Source organism: Anabrus simplex, chromosome 1, assembly GCF_040414725.1.
Source record: "Anabrus simplex isolate iqAnaSimp1 chromosome 1, ASM4041472v1, whole genome shotgun sequence".
Lineage (NCBI taxonomy): Eukaryota > Metazoa > Arthropoda > Insecta > Orthoptera > Tettigoniidae > Anabrus > Anabrus simplex.
Window position 1 is genome coordinate 1631098459 of NC_090265.1, and position 12847 is coordinate 1631111305.

Here is a 12847-nt window from a genome sequence, read left to right on the forward strand (position 1 = left end):
TTACCACCAGCCTTTGGTCCTTGATGATTGCTTTAAGGCCTTGATGTCTAGCTTAGCCTAAATGCTTTCGTAAGATTTTCCTATTTTCAACTCCTTCTCTTCCTAAGTCTCTGTTTATCCAGATCTTTTCACCTTGTAAATTCCTAGCATTTTTTATCACTATATCCGCCATTAAAGTTGACATCAGCTTCACTTTCACTGGTCTACTGCCTTTCACTTTTCCTACTCTTTCTACATTGTCCATATCTACTTCACTGAAGTTAATTTTCAGTTTATTTTGGACGAGGTTCACCAATTTATATATAAGTTTCACTTTATCTTCATTTTGCTCTTCCTGTAGTCCATAGATATATATATATACATTTCTTCGTCTTTTCTTGATTAACAAGTTCGAGCTCATTCTTCAGGGATGCCACTTCCTTCTCCAGATTTTTCACCTGCTCTTTTAGCACTCCTCACTGCTCCTTGATCCATATCTTCACATTTTCAAAACACTTGGCTTGTTCCTTCCTCAATTCCTTTACCAGTGCATTTCCAGTATATGTTTTTACGGCATCTCCTATCAGCCCTCTGATTCCATCCCAGTCTTCCCAGTTCATGTCAGGGCCTGGATTCATCTCCACTCTCCCTATGATTAATAGCATAGTTATCACCATCGCTCCCAGAATAGCTTCGTCAATCTTCCCCAGTTCTCTCTTGTTCGCCTCATTTCCTTTCGTCTTCTTCTGCCTGCTCTGCCAGCCGCCTATCACCGCACGATATTGCTCAATACCAATCATGTTCTACTGCACTCACCTTACCACACGTCTATACTGTCCGGTTACTCAAGTAGTACTGTGGCTCATGCCTAGTATGTCAGGTTTGTTTTTAGTCATTTCTAGTTTAGCATTTTTTCCTTGCTGTTATAAAGTTAGTACATTCCATGTACCTATCCTCAAAATCTGTTTACTTTTTCTAAGGCTTTTACTCATCCTTTCTTCATCTCTATTAGAAAACCTAGATGTATTCCCCTCCCTGAGATCCGATTGAGGGAAAGTTTTACCTCTGGAGTCTTTTATACAGAGGTCCATTGCCACAAACTTCTTGTGATGATTTCAGTGGTGGTTTCCAATTGTCTTCCACTGACTTCCAAAACCTTTCTGTTGACCGACTAAGTTTCCTGCTGGAGTTGGTTACCCAACCTTCCACCTAGTTGCTCGGCTTAACAGGGGCACCACATGCAGTTAGGAAGTTGGAGAATTATAGTGACACAGGCTAAGAGAACTCTCTTGCTAAGTTCTTATAATCGCATATCACTCCCATTTATTTTGCCAGAGTCTCAAGATGTTCGCAGAGACTCCCCCAGCTCATCTCCCTGCCATTCATCAGACTAGGTTATGAAGAAATCACATTAATGTTTTAGTTATGGTATGTAGATATGTACTCACCTAAAAGTGTCCGTGGTTGTTGCAGAGTAACACACTCTGCGTGGATATACTCAATCAGTTGACAGAATACATCAGGCATAAAGCAAATTGTAAAAAGGAAAAGGAAAAACCTACTTACAACTTCTTCAAAGCAAATATCAAAGAAATGAATGTGCTGTACTGTTTATCTTCAGGAAATCACAGTAAAATAATGTTATTCCTATGTATATAATCCATAGAGCACAGATTTGCCAAAACTGTGCATGTGTGATCCACTTTACCACTTGTGATCCACTTAACCCAGTTTTATAATATTTTATTCCATTTAATGAGAATTGCCATTTTAACATGGTAATTTATTTAGCTTTAAATAACAATATAATTGTATGTATAATTCTTAGTAAATAAAAGCACTGTTTTCAAAGCTACCATACAATTTCTTTTTAATTTCGGAAGGAGAAGGATGACTCTTGAATCTTACACAACAAATATTCTTATAATGGGAATTTAGCTTCAGAAGGACCACAATACTATCTGGATGGATAAGTTACTTTTTCTTTTAAAATAATTTTAGGCTAATATAGAGGGGATGATTATTGGAATTTTAAGAGGCAAAATATTGAATTCATCAGACTAGGTTATGAGAAAACCACATTCATGTTTTAGTTGTGGCATGTAGATATGTACTCACCTAAAAGTGTCCGCGGTTGCAGAGTAACACACCCTGTGTGGATATACTCGATCAGTTGACGGAATACATCAGGCTCAAACTCTTCTATGATGAGGGTATGATGCTGATTGGACTGCGGCTGCCAACAGCAAATCACAGCTCCAACTCGATATTAACACTCAAACAAATTCTATAAATCCTTCTTAGTTCTGGGTAGGAATTATTTAGTGAGTACACTGTTGTGATCAGGAGAATAAATACTTTGGTGTATGTCATGAGTTTCACCCTCATCTTTCTACATACTTTGGAAGTAAATTATGTTTATACATTCCTTGTTATCACTGATGAAATTACACAGGTATCACTGACAGTTAAAAACTCCTTATCACATATTGCATTACCATATTATTTGGTCATTTTATTTATCTTTCATAACCTAGAGATGCCTTTTGAATTTAAGAGTTGTATTAAAAAAATATTAGTGGAGAACAATCACTAGGACCAACTGTAACTTGTTAATTACAGTGCAAGTTTAAAGAATAATTCTCTTCCCCTGCTCTACAGCAACGGTATTTCAACTCTTACCTCCGTGCCAATAAACAGCTGTAAAAGAGAGAGAGAGATCTCTCATCCATGATAGTATGGCATATTTTACGAATGTCGGATAAGGTACAGAGAGCTATCACTAGCCAAGGTGATTAAAGCATGTTCACTTCCTCATTGAGGAGTTGAAAGGAAAATTAGACACAAGACTGCTACACATGGTAAGGCACACATTACTAGAGCTGTCTCACTTTACACCGCAAATAAGTACTATCACAAGTTAACAAACTTGGTGTTTTATTCAATTATAATCAATCATTTAATGAATGTATTGAAAATATTTGTAAGAAATCATCACAAAGACTGAGTTGCATTACTAGATACTCCAGATAATTTTCCAACTAGGCTACCAATTGCTTACTGTGTGTATCTATTGGATGACCTATACTTGAATACTGTATAGCTGTATGAAACCCTTCTCATCAGACCTCTATCCATAGATTAGATTAAGTGCAACATAAATTTCTTTGTTTATATTCATGTTGAGTAAGGTTTCCATATGATAATGCTGAATATACAGCCCTACTCTGCATAGTCTGTGTCTGTCACAACGCTGTGAATTCCTGCACACGCTTTTCATTTTTAAATTGCTCCACTCTTTGGTGAAGTGCCCACAACTCCTAGAAAAAATAAACATCCATGTACCAGACAGGTACACGAGGTTTAATCATACATTGTCCACAAACTGACGTAGAACTAACTATGCATTCCATGGACCAATTGAATGAATGACAAGATTGCTAAACAAAGTGGATATTGATGGTACCGTATTGATATATTTAACTGCTCATTGTCAAAATTCAGAAATCACATACACAATCTGTCTCTGAAAGTGATTATTACTTTCCTGTGCTTACTTGTGCTATAACCTATGTGCTGTATATATATTTAAAATTTTTCTTCTACTTCTTATACTCTACTGACTCTTTTCTTTCTTTTTAGTTTGTTTTGTTTATTTTTCCCTATTGAGTTGTAAAATGCTATTACTATTAATAAAGTATTATTATTATTATTATTATTATTATTATTATTATTATTATTATTATTATTATTATTATTATTATTATTATTATTATTATTATTATTATTATTATTATTATTATTATTATTATTATTATTATTATTATTATTATTATTATTATTATTATTATTATTATATTCATTCTTGGGTGGGAGGATGGGGAGGGGGCAAATACAGTGAAATATTTGGCTAACCATTCTGTTCCACTTAGTGCTAAGGTTATGAACAGTGGAAATCTTTGCCATCCATTCCTCCAGGGCTTTTCATGGTCTGTGCAGAGATAGCTTTGTTTATATTTTTCAGCTAAGCATAGACAAAATTACATTCATGAAGGCATGTGATTGCTAAGGAATGATTTGGATGTCCCTTATTTCTAGCTTCTATACATTTTATTATTTTTGTTTACTAAGAATAATATGCACAGGAAATTATAGATTCAGAATGACAATTTTCCAGTTTAATACTCTGGAAGAGAAGAGGTATTACATATAGAATTCAATCTAATAATTTAAGTACCTATAAACAATTACTAACTGAAATAAATGAATTACAAAATATCTGAATAACAATGTTTGAATTCCTGATCTTTGCATACTAGTCAAATAAAGGTTATGTCAGCGCAGGTTACAATAAGTTGTTTTATTCTAATGCCATTTTTTTACTAATGACATTAATTAATAATAATTATATTAATTTGCTATGCAATATTCAGGCTTTGAAAGGATAACAAAATGTGGGCAAGGAATATCCTTAATTCGAAGGAAATCCGCTATGTATTGTTCCCTGTCATAATCTTTAATTGTTGTTACTCTAAATATACCTTGGTTGATACCCGAGACCAACAACAGGCTTTCAATTTACATTTGAACAGTGACAATGCGACAGTCTCTTTAGTGTAACAGCCTCCGTGCAGAAGTAATAAAAGCAACACGAAAGTGACAAGAGAAGTGAACAATTCGGTCTGAACAGTATTATTAGACATTTCCTGTTTGAAAAGTTGTGTGTTTAATTTCATGCATTTTCCAGTATTTTTTTCATGTTGGCATTGTTGTGTATGATAGTATACTAGTGATAATATGGATAAGTTCGTTGTCAGTACTAAGAAGCATACATGTGAGGCAGACTCAACAAATACACAACTAAATGAAGCATGAACTTCCGACACAATGTATTTCTGAAAATGCAGGCCCAAGTGTTCCTGTTAGTAATAGAAATAAGAATCATCATCAGCCTCCTTTCCCCTTATCCAGTTACTGCCAGGTCACTTCTCTACCTTCCTTTCTCCTTCCACTATTCCTCTTCCTTCATTTTGTCCCAGATTTCTTCTTCTTGCACTCCTCTTTATTGAATCAATACACTTTGCTCTAGGTCTCCCTCTTGCTTTGTTTCCCTCAGACTTCATCTCCATCATCTGTTTTGGTATTCTTTTCTCCTCCATCCTCCTTACATGTCTAAACCATCTTAGTTTATTTCTGTCAATTCTCTCATTTAGGTTTTCTATTCGGATTTCCTTTCTAACATCTTTGTTTCTCGCTCTGTCTTTCCTTGTCTTTTCTATCATAATCCTTGGGTATTTAATTTCACTGGCTTTGAATTTTACTGTCCTCCCTACTTGTCATTGTCCAGGTGTGAGCTGCATAAGTCAATATGTGTGCATAATACATTTTGTACATTCCTTGGTACTTCCTTATTCCGGACAAGTTTTCATACACTCTGGTAGAATCCACTGCTCTGCTGCTCCCTCTTGCTAATCTCCATGTCCAGCCTTGTATTTTGCATTAATTCACTCCCTAGGTATTTGAAACTGTCTACAATTTCAAGGCTTTGACCACCAATTTTCATAATGCCTTTCTCTTATCTTTCTTTTCTTGATATCACCATCATTTTGCTTTTTTCTGTGCTGATTTTCATACCATACTATTAAATTTTAATGTTCAGTGCATCAAGTTGCAATATCATCTTCAAACAGTAATAACTTCATCTCCATAATCCCATATGCTTCCTTTTCCTCCTTGATAATTTTGTCCATAATCATTAGAACCAAAAGAGGTGACAGCACATTCCCTTGTCTTAGTCCATTTTCATTTCTAAACCATTCTGTCTTTCCAACTGGAGTCTGTACACTGCTGACACAGTCGTTGTACATTTCTTGCACCATTTCTACATTTTGTGTACCCAGTCTCTTTTTGTCTATTGTTTCCCAAACTTTCTCCCTGGGAACACTATCGTCTGCTTTTGTCAGATTTATATTCCCAATTCTTTTCCATTAATTGCCTCATGCTGAAGATTGGGTCCAGCAATGGTACCGGTGATGTAAGCAGTGTTGAATTATTATCAAGTATATAAATGTATACTGGGTGGAAGAAGTTTTTTTTTTTTTGCTATTGGCTTTACGTCTCACCGACACAGATAGGTCTTATGGCGACGATGGGACAGGAAATGGCTAGGAGTGGCAAGGAAGCGACCATGGCCTTAGTTAAGGTACAGCTCCAGCATTTGCCTGGTGTGAAAATGGGAAACTACGGAAAACCATCTTCAATCTTCAGGGCTGCCGACAGTGGGGTTCGAACCCACTATCTCCCAAATACTGGATACTAGCCGCACTTAAGTGACTGCAGCTATCGAGCTCGGTGGAAGAAGATCTTGAACCATATGAGAGTTCTTTAAGACTTCACAGTGCAATAATAATACTTTATTAACGGAAATACCATTTTACATAACAGTAGAGAAGAATAAACAAAACAAAACACACTAAAAAGAAAGTTCAATGGAGTATAAGTAGAAAAATATGTACAGATATATACACAGGTTATATTACAAGTAAGCACAGGAAAGTAATAGTCAGTTCTGGAGATTATATAGGTGATTTCTAAATTTTGACAATGAACAGTTAAATATATCAATATCCACTTTGTTTAGAGATCTTGACATTCGTTCAATTGGCCCATTGAATGCGTAGTTAGTTCTATGCCAATTTGTAGACAATGTATTCTTCAACTTTGTGCGTCTGTCTGGTACATGTACGTTAATTTTTGCAAGGAGTTGTGGACAATTCACCAAGAAATGAAGCAATTTAAAAATGAAGAGTGTATCTAATAATTCACGGCGTTGTGACAGGCTATGCAGATTGAAGGACTGTTGTTGGGCATGTATAATCAACATTATCATATGAGAATCCTGCTCTAAATGAATATAGACAAAGAAATTTATGTTGTACTGAATCTAATCTGTGGATAGAGGTCTGATGAGAAGGGTTCCAAGCAAGTGTACAGTATTCTAGTATCGGGCGTACCATAGACACAAACAGCAATCGATAGGTAGCTAAGTTTGAAAATTCTCTAGAATATCTAGTACTGCAACCCAATCTTTGAAATGCTTTCTTGCAAATATTTTCAATATGTTCATTAAATGATAGGTTATAACTGAATAAAACACCAAGGTTATTAACTTGTGAAACAGGAGTTAGAATGTTGTTATTACTAAATTTGTACTGAAATGATATTTTCTTCTTGTTTTAAAAAAATGATATTATTTTACATTTCTCATGATTAAGTTTCAACCCATTTTGAATACAGTACTTTTCCAGATGATGTAAATCTTCTTGAAGTTTTAAACAATCAAGTGGACAATTAATTTGCATAAAATTTTTTGCATCGTCAGCAAACAAAAGCAATTCAGAATTCTTAAGTATATTTTTAATGTCATTTATGTAGAGAGTAAAAAGTAAGAGTGAAAGGTGAGACCCTTGAGGAACTCCACTGGTAACAATAATAGGCGCAGAAAAATGATTCCTTATTTTAACAATCTGCAGGCGATTTTTAAGATACAATTCAAACCATGAGAGGAGAGGCCCATTAATTCCATAGCCCGTTAGTTTTTGCAGCAAGATATTGTGGTCGACAGTGTCAAAAGCTTTTGAGAAGTCTGTATAAATGCAGTCCACTTGGGAGTGGTTCTCTATTGCATCCAAGAGGAACTGATAGAATAAAAGAAGATTGCTACAGGTTGACCGTCCTGAAAAGAATCCATGTTGCTCATCGATGATGATGTTTCTAAAGAGAGGTGTGATTTTGTCAAGAATTATTGAGTCAAAAATTTTGGAAATATGAGAAGAAATTATAACTGGTCTATATTGTTTTATGTCAGTTTTATCACCATTTTTTAAAACTGAACTAACAAATCCTTTTTTCCATTCCACTGGAAAAACGCCTTGGTTTAATGATAAGTTGAACAGATAAAAGAGTGCTTCACATAAAATAAATGAGCAGTACTTGAGCAGGTACATTGAAACACCATCAGGTCCGACAGTTTTCTTTAATTCCAGAGATATCAGTTTGTTGTAAATTTCTGCCTTACTAATGTTTATAACTGATAGACTGACAGAGAAAGGATAATCATGACATACTACTACTATTCTGATAAGAAGAATAAACAGATGAAAAGTGGTTAGCAAAGAGAATGACAATATTTTCTCCAGTATCTGCTGTAACTTCATTAAGATGCATTGTTGAAGGAATATTATTACATGACCTTTTAGAACTTAGATATTGCAGGAATTTCTGTAGATTGGAAGTAATACTTCGTTCACAGTTGGAGACATACATTGTATAGCAAGATTTAGATTCAGACTTACATTCATTTCTTAATTTCGAGAAATGCTGATAATCACCATTGAGACCTGATATTTTGTATTGCTTGTGTGCTTTCTTCTTTTCAATAATCAGTGACTTCAATTTATGGGAATCTGGGAGTCTTAAAATTCCATATAGGGATGTAAAGTCCCATGCCATAATGTAGTACTGAATAGAAGGTTTCTACTGCTTTATCAATTGATACATTTTGAAACATCTCCTCCCAGCTGAACTGTGACAGATAATAATTTAGTCCATTATAGTCACCATTTAAAAAATCAAAAATCAAAACTATCAGCAGGCAAGGAATTGTATAGCTCATTTATAGGTAAAGAAATCTCTAATGCTGGGTGGTGTCTATCGAAGGGGACAATACTTTCATTACTAGATTTTACTTCAATGGAACTGGAGTTACTGAAAACCAAATCAAGAAAGTGATTCAGAAAATTTGGGATAGCATTAAACTGATTTAAACAGAGAGAAGAAAAAGTGTCTATAACTAAACTGGACTATAGTGTGATTTCCTTCTGACATAAGGCCAGAGAGACAACAGGTCAGGCTATAGCATGTACTGCATTGGATGTATCAACTTAACTAGACAAAATCTACCCATCACTATGCTTTGGCGACAAACGTATGATCGTGCTGCCAATATGAACAGTATCTATAATGGAGAGCAATCTGATGATGAAGGAAAGTTTCTGCCATTTGTAATAGAAATAAGAATATGTCTTCAAATTAGCCAGTTAAACTGCCAGAGAACTTTCCTGTTCTAAAAGGATGAACACTTCAGTTTCAAGTTTCATGGTTTAAGGACTTCAAATGGTTAAGTACCGTACTGAAGAAAATGTAAACAGAATTGTATGCTTCTACTGCAGTATGTATTGTCACTTAAATCCAAACATAATACTTGTAATACTTCTGGAATTAGGAAAAGAAATTGCTAGAAAGAGTTCGTGCTTGCAAAAATTCTGATCCTCATAAGCAAGCTGTTTAAGTTTTTGCCAGTTAAGTCAACCTGTCAAAATGTAACAACATTTTGCTAAACAACAAGAACAGAAAGTAGCTAAAGAATTTCTTCTAAAAATATTTAGCTTTTTAGATTTTTAGGTAGGCAAGGTTTGACAATAAGGAGCCATCAGTCCTATGGAGGTAACCTACAATGCTTACTGAACTGTGATCAGAGGGCATTCCTGCTCTGAATGACTGAGTGAGCTAGTAGAGGAAGAGTTTACTGCTGGAACAATCTAGAATGAGATACTTTGTAATCTTTATATTAAATCAATAATAACTGATAATGAAGAAAGGAAGTTAGGAACCACTGAAATATATAAATAAGTAATTCATAAAATTGCTGGCTGTTGAGATTTATCTTCAGGGTCGTTGCCTTGTGACAAGGAGACCTGAATTTCTATTAAATCAATAATAACTGATAATGAAGGAAGGAAGTTAGGAACCACTGAAATATATGAATAAGTAATTCATAAAATTGCTGGCTGTTGAGATTTATCTTCAGGGTCATTGCCTTATGACAAGGAGATCTGAATCACTTGACATCTGGAAAATAATATTGAAAAAGGAGTCCATCTGGTAATTTCCCCACCCATGGAATTTAGACAGAATATTTCTCATAAAAATTACTTTTTCTATTCAGTGTCATGAATTAAACAGCATTCACCTTGAAATTTGAGCTTAGCTTGTCATGATACACCATTGAACATATATTACCAAATAAACAGAATATTGATATAAATAATTAATGTCTTTTAATTATGAAGTAACTCTCTCTCAATATCTCTCAATAATTAGTACTCAATTTATTCCAGAACGCAACAAATTCACACGCAGTCATGACTATTTTTACGAGAATGGACTCTATTTCACTGATGGCATTGATATTATTTGAAAAGGCCCAACACGTTACCTGGAGAATTATATACCGGTACAGCTAACATTCATAGCCATAGAATGTTGTTACAATCCAGCACCTCTCTCCCCAGTTCCGTCAACAGCAGATGTCGAATTCCCAATATGGCATGGGACATCTTCCGACAACTCATACAAAACACCTCTGATTACACTCCAAAAGAAAAATTTACTTTTTCGATTGGGCATCATGAATTAAACAGTATTCACCTTAAAATTTGAGCTTAGCTCATCATGATACACCATTGAACATATATTACCAAATAAACATCTAACTTCCTTTCTTCATTATCAGTTATTATTGATTTAATAGAAAGATTACAACTTAGTATGATGGCAAATGAATTTGTTAGGTACATTTGTAACAGTATTTGTTCAAAAGTTCCTCAGATAACTTTGGATATTTGTGATGGTAACTATGATGTAAGAGGTGTTGAACTATCAAGTATATGTGTTCGCTGGGTGGGTGAAGATCTTGAACCTTATGACAGTTTTCTCGGGCTTCACAGTGCAATAAACATAACAAGTCAGGCTATAGCACCTATTGTACTGGACATATTAACATACATACATACATTATCATTATAGACCATTATGCCTTTCAGCATTCAGTCTGCAAACCTCTTTGAATTTACGAAACATCACCACAATCCTCTATTTGCAACTAGTGCTGTGGCCTCATTTAGTTCTATACCTCTTATCTTCAAGTCATTAACTAGACTAAATCTACCCATCACTATTCCCTGACGACAGACATATGATCGTGCTGCCAATATGAGCGGTATCTATAATGGAGTGAAATTGGTTGTTAAAACCAGGTAGGCGTTAGCATTATTTGTACATTGTGGTATGTATGTTGAGTGCTCAGCCTTAATTTGATGAAGGAAATTTGCAAAGCTTCTGCCATTTCAAAAATGCAATGTAATAGGCTAATGAGTTAGGTGTCTTGTTTTCTCATTCAGTAAAAGCACAAGAAAAGTTTATTTCTGTAGCTGAATCTAAACCTGAAGGGCAAAAATAAATCTGCTTTGTCCTACAAGATGGTTATATAGAGGTGACCAGATTTGAGAAATTCTAGATAAGTATGATATTATACTAGAAACCCTAGAAGACATTTCTGAAACTGGTTCTACTGGTCCATTTCAAAACTGATACCACCCTACTGGATCTGTAACTGGAAGAGAAAATAATTGACATGTTCGAGAGTCTGAATAAGTATCAGACTTGATTCAAGATGTTGAAATTATTTCATAAAATATGCCAAACCTATGAAACAAAGAAAGATTTTAGAAAATAATGCAAGAAGTGAATGAAAAAGTAGAAAAATATAATTTGAATCCCATTTCATTGCCAAGAATGAACAGAGTACCAAGGAAGTACACAAGTCCTGGTAGAAGATAGGCTTTCTGAAAAATGTCGATGCCTATTAATGTTATGCCATCATTGATGCAGTTCTGAAAGGTCTAGAATCAAGATCTGCTCAGTTCGATTTCCTGTATCTTTGGCATCTAGAAGATACATTGTTATCAAGTGTGATTGTAAAAGAACAAGTTGACATACTGTAGCCCTAATTCAAAATTATCCATAAATACACTAGATGTTGTGTCATTTTCTGTTTAGGTGAAGATGTTTCTCCAGAAGAATGATGTGCCTTGTGTCAGAAATGTTCACATCTTATTATGAAAAATTTTGCTAGAAGTTCAAAAATGTTGAAAACTTGGTGTGTCTTTTGATTTTGGTGCTTGCTTCATGTGAAACTGACCTGAGTTTTAGCTCCTATCGAAGATTGAAAACAGCATGGCACAGAAGAGAGCGAATCAGATGTCAGATGTCACACACATCAACCTAGACAAGTTAGCAGGCAGATTTACTACAGCCAGTAACTATCATAGGACAATTTTTGGTCCAATCAGCATTAAAGAATAAGTGTGTAAAGTAGATTAAGATGATTCAGTATTATGTGTATGACTAATTTTTTTCATGTTGAACAGTTTTCTAATGTTATTTCCAAGTTAGTAGGCCTATATCATTGAATTTCATGAACAGCTGCGAGGTAATTTCACCTTCATTAGTTTATCATGTGTATCTGATTAACTTTAACCCAAAGAACTCTCATTTAAATACCCCTGCATGTCACGCTGACTCAGATTTAAATCCCAGTGAAGCTGTTTGTGCAGTACAAGGGAAAATAGATTGCAAAACGAGAACTATGCAAAATATTAACCTGAAATTTTGTCAGTAGGTGAATGAATACATGTACTCACCAAAAATTATGTTTTATGTGTGGTAGGGTTTCCTGTGCTCCAACTGTGAGAAAATACAGTAAACTACAAAGGAACTGAAAAGACAAATGTCTAGAAGATAGAAAAATACTTTTCTATACCCTTTGTTTGCTCGTTTCATGATGGGGAAAAGGGCAGTGATATGGTCTTGTAAATCTACTCCTTTCATCCCATCTTGGTACTCAAAGGCTAGTTCTTTTTTCTTTTTACCTCTTCCTGTGGCACCTGTCTGCAGTTTTTCCTGAGTTTTCCTGTTGGTGTAATATTTTCTGTTGTGTGTTTTGAGGAAAGGAAATGAAGATCTTTGT

The 12847-nt window shown here is 34.8% G+C and overlaps 1 protein-coding gene across 1 annotated transcript in view; it reads right to left on the reverse strand.

Annotated features, from left to right (window-relative positions):
• Nucleotides 1-12847, reverse strand: part of gprs (speckle type BTB/POZ protein) — a 173596-nt gene that overhangs the window by 90390 nt on the left and 70359 nt on the right. The window contains exon 4 of the mRNA XM_067154117.2: nt 2098-2215. Coding sequence (XP_067010218.1) covers nt 2098-2215 — 118 coding nt within the window. The remainder of the gene's footprint in view (nt 1-2097; nt 2216-12847) is intronic.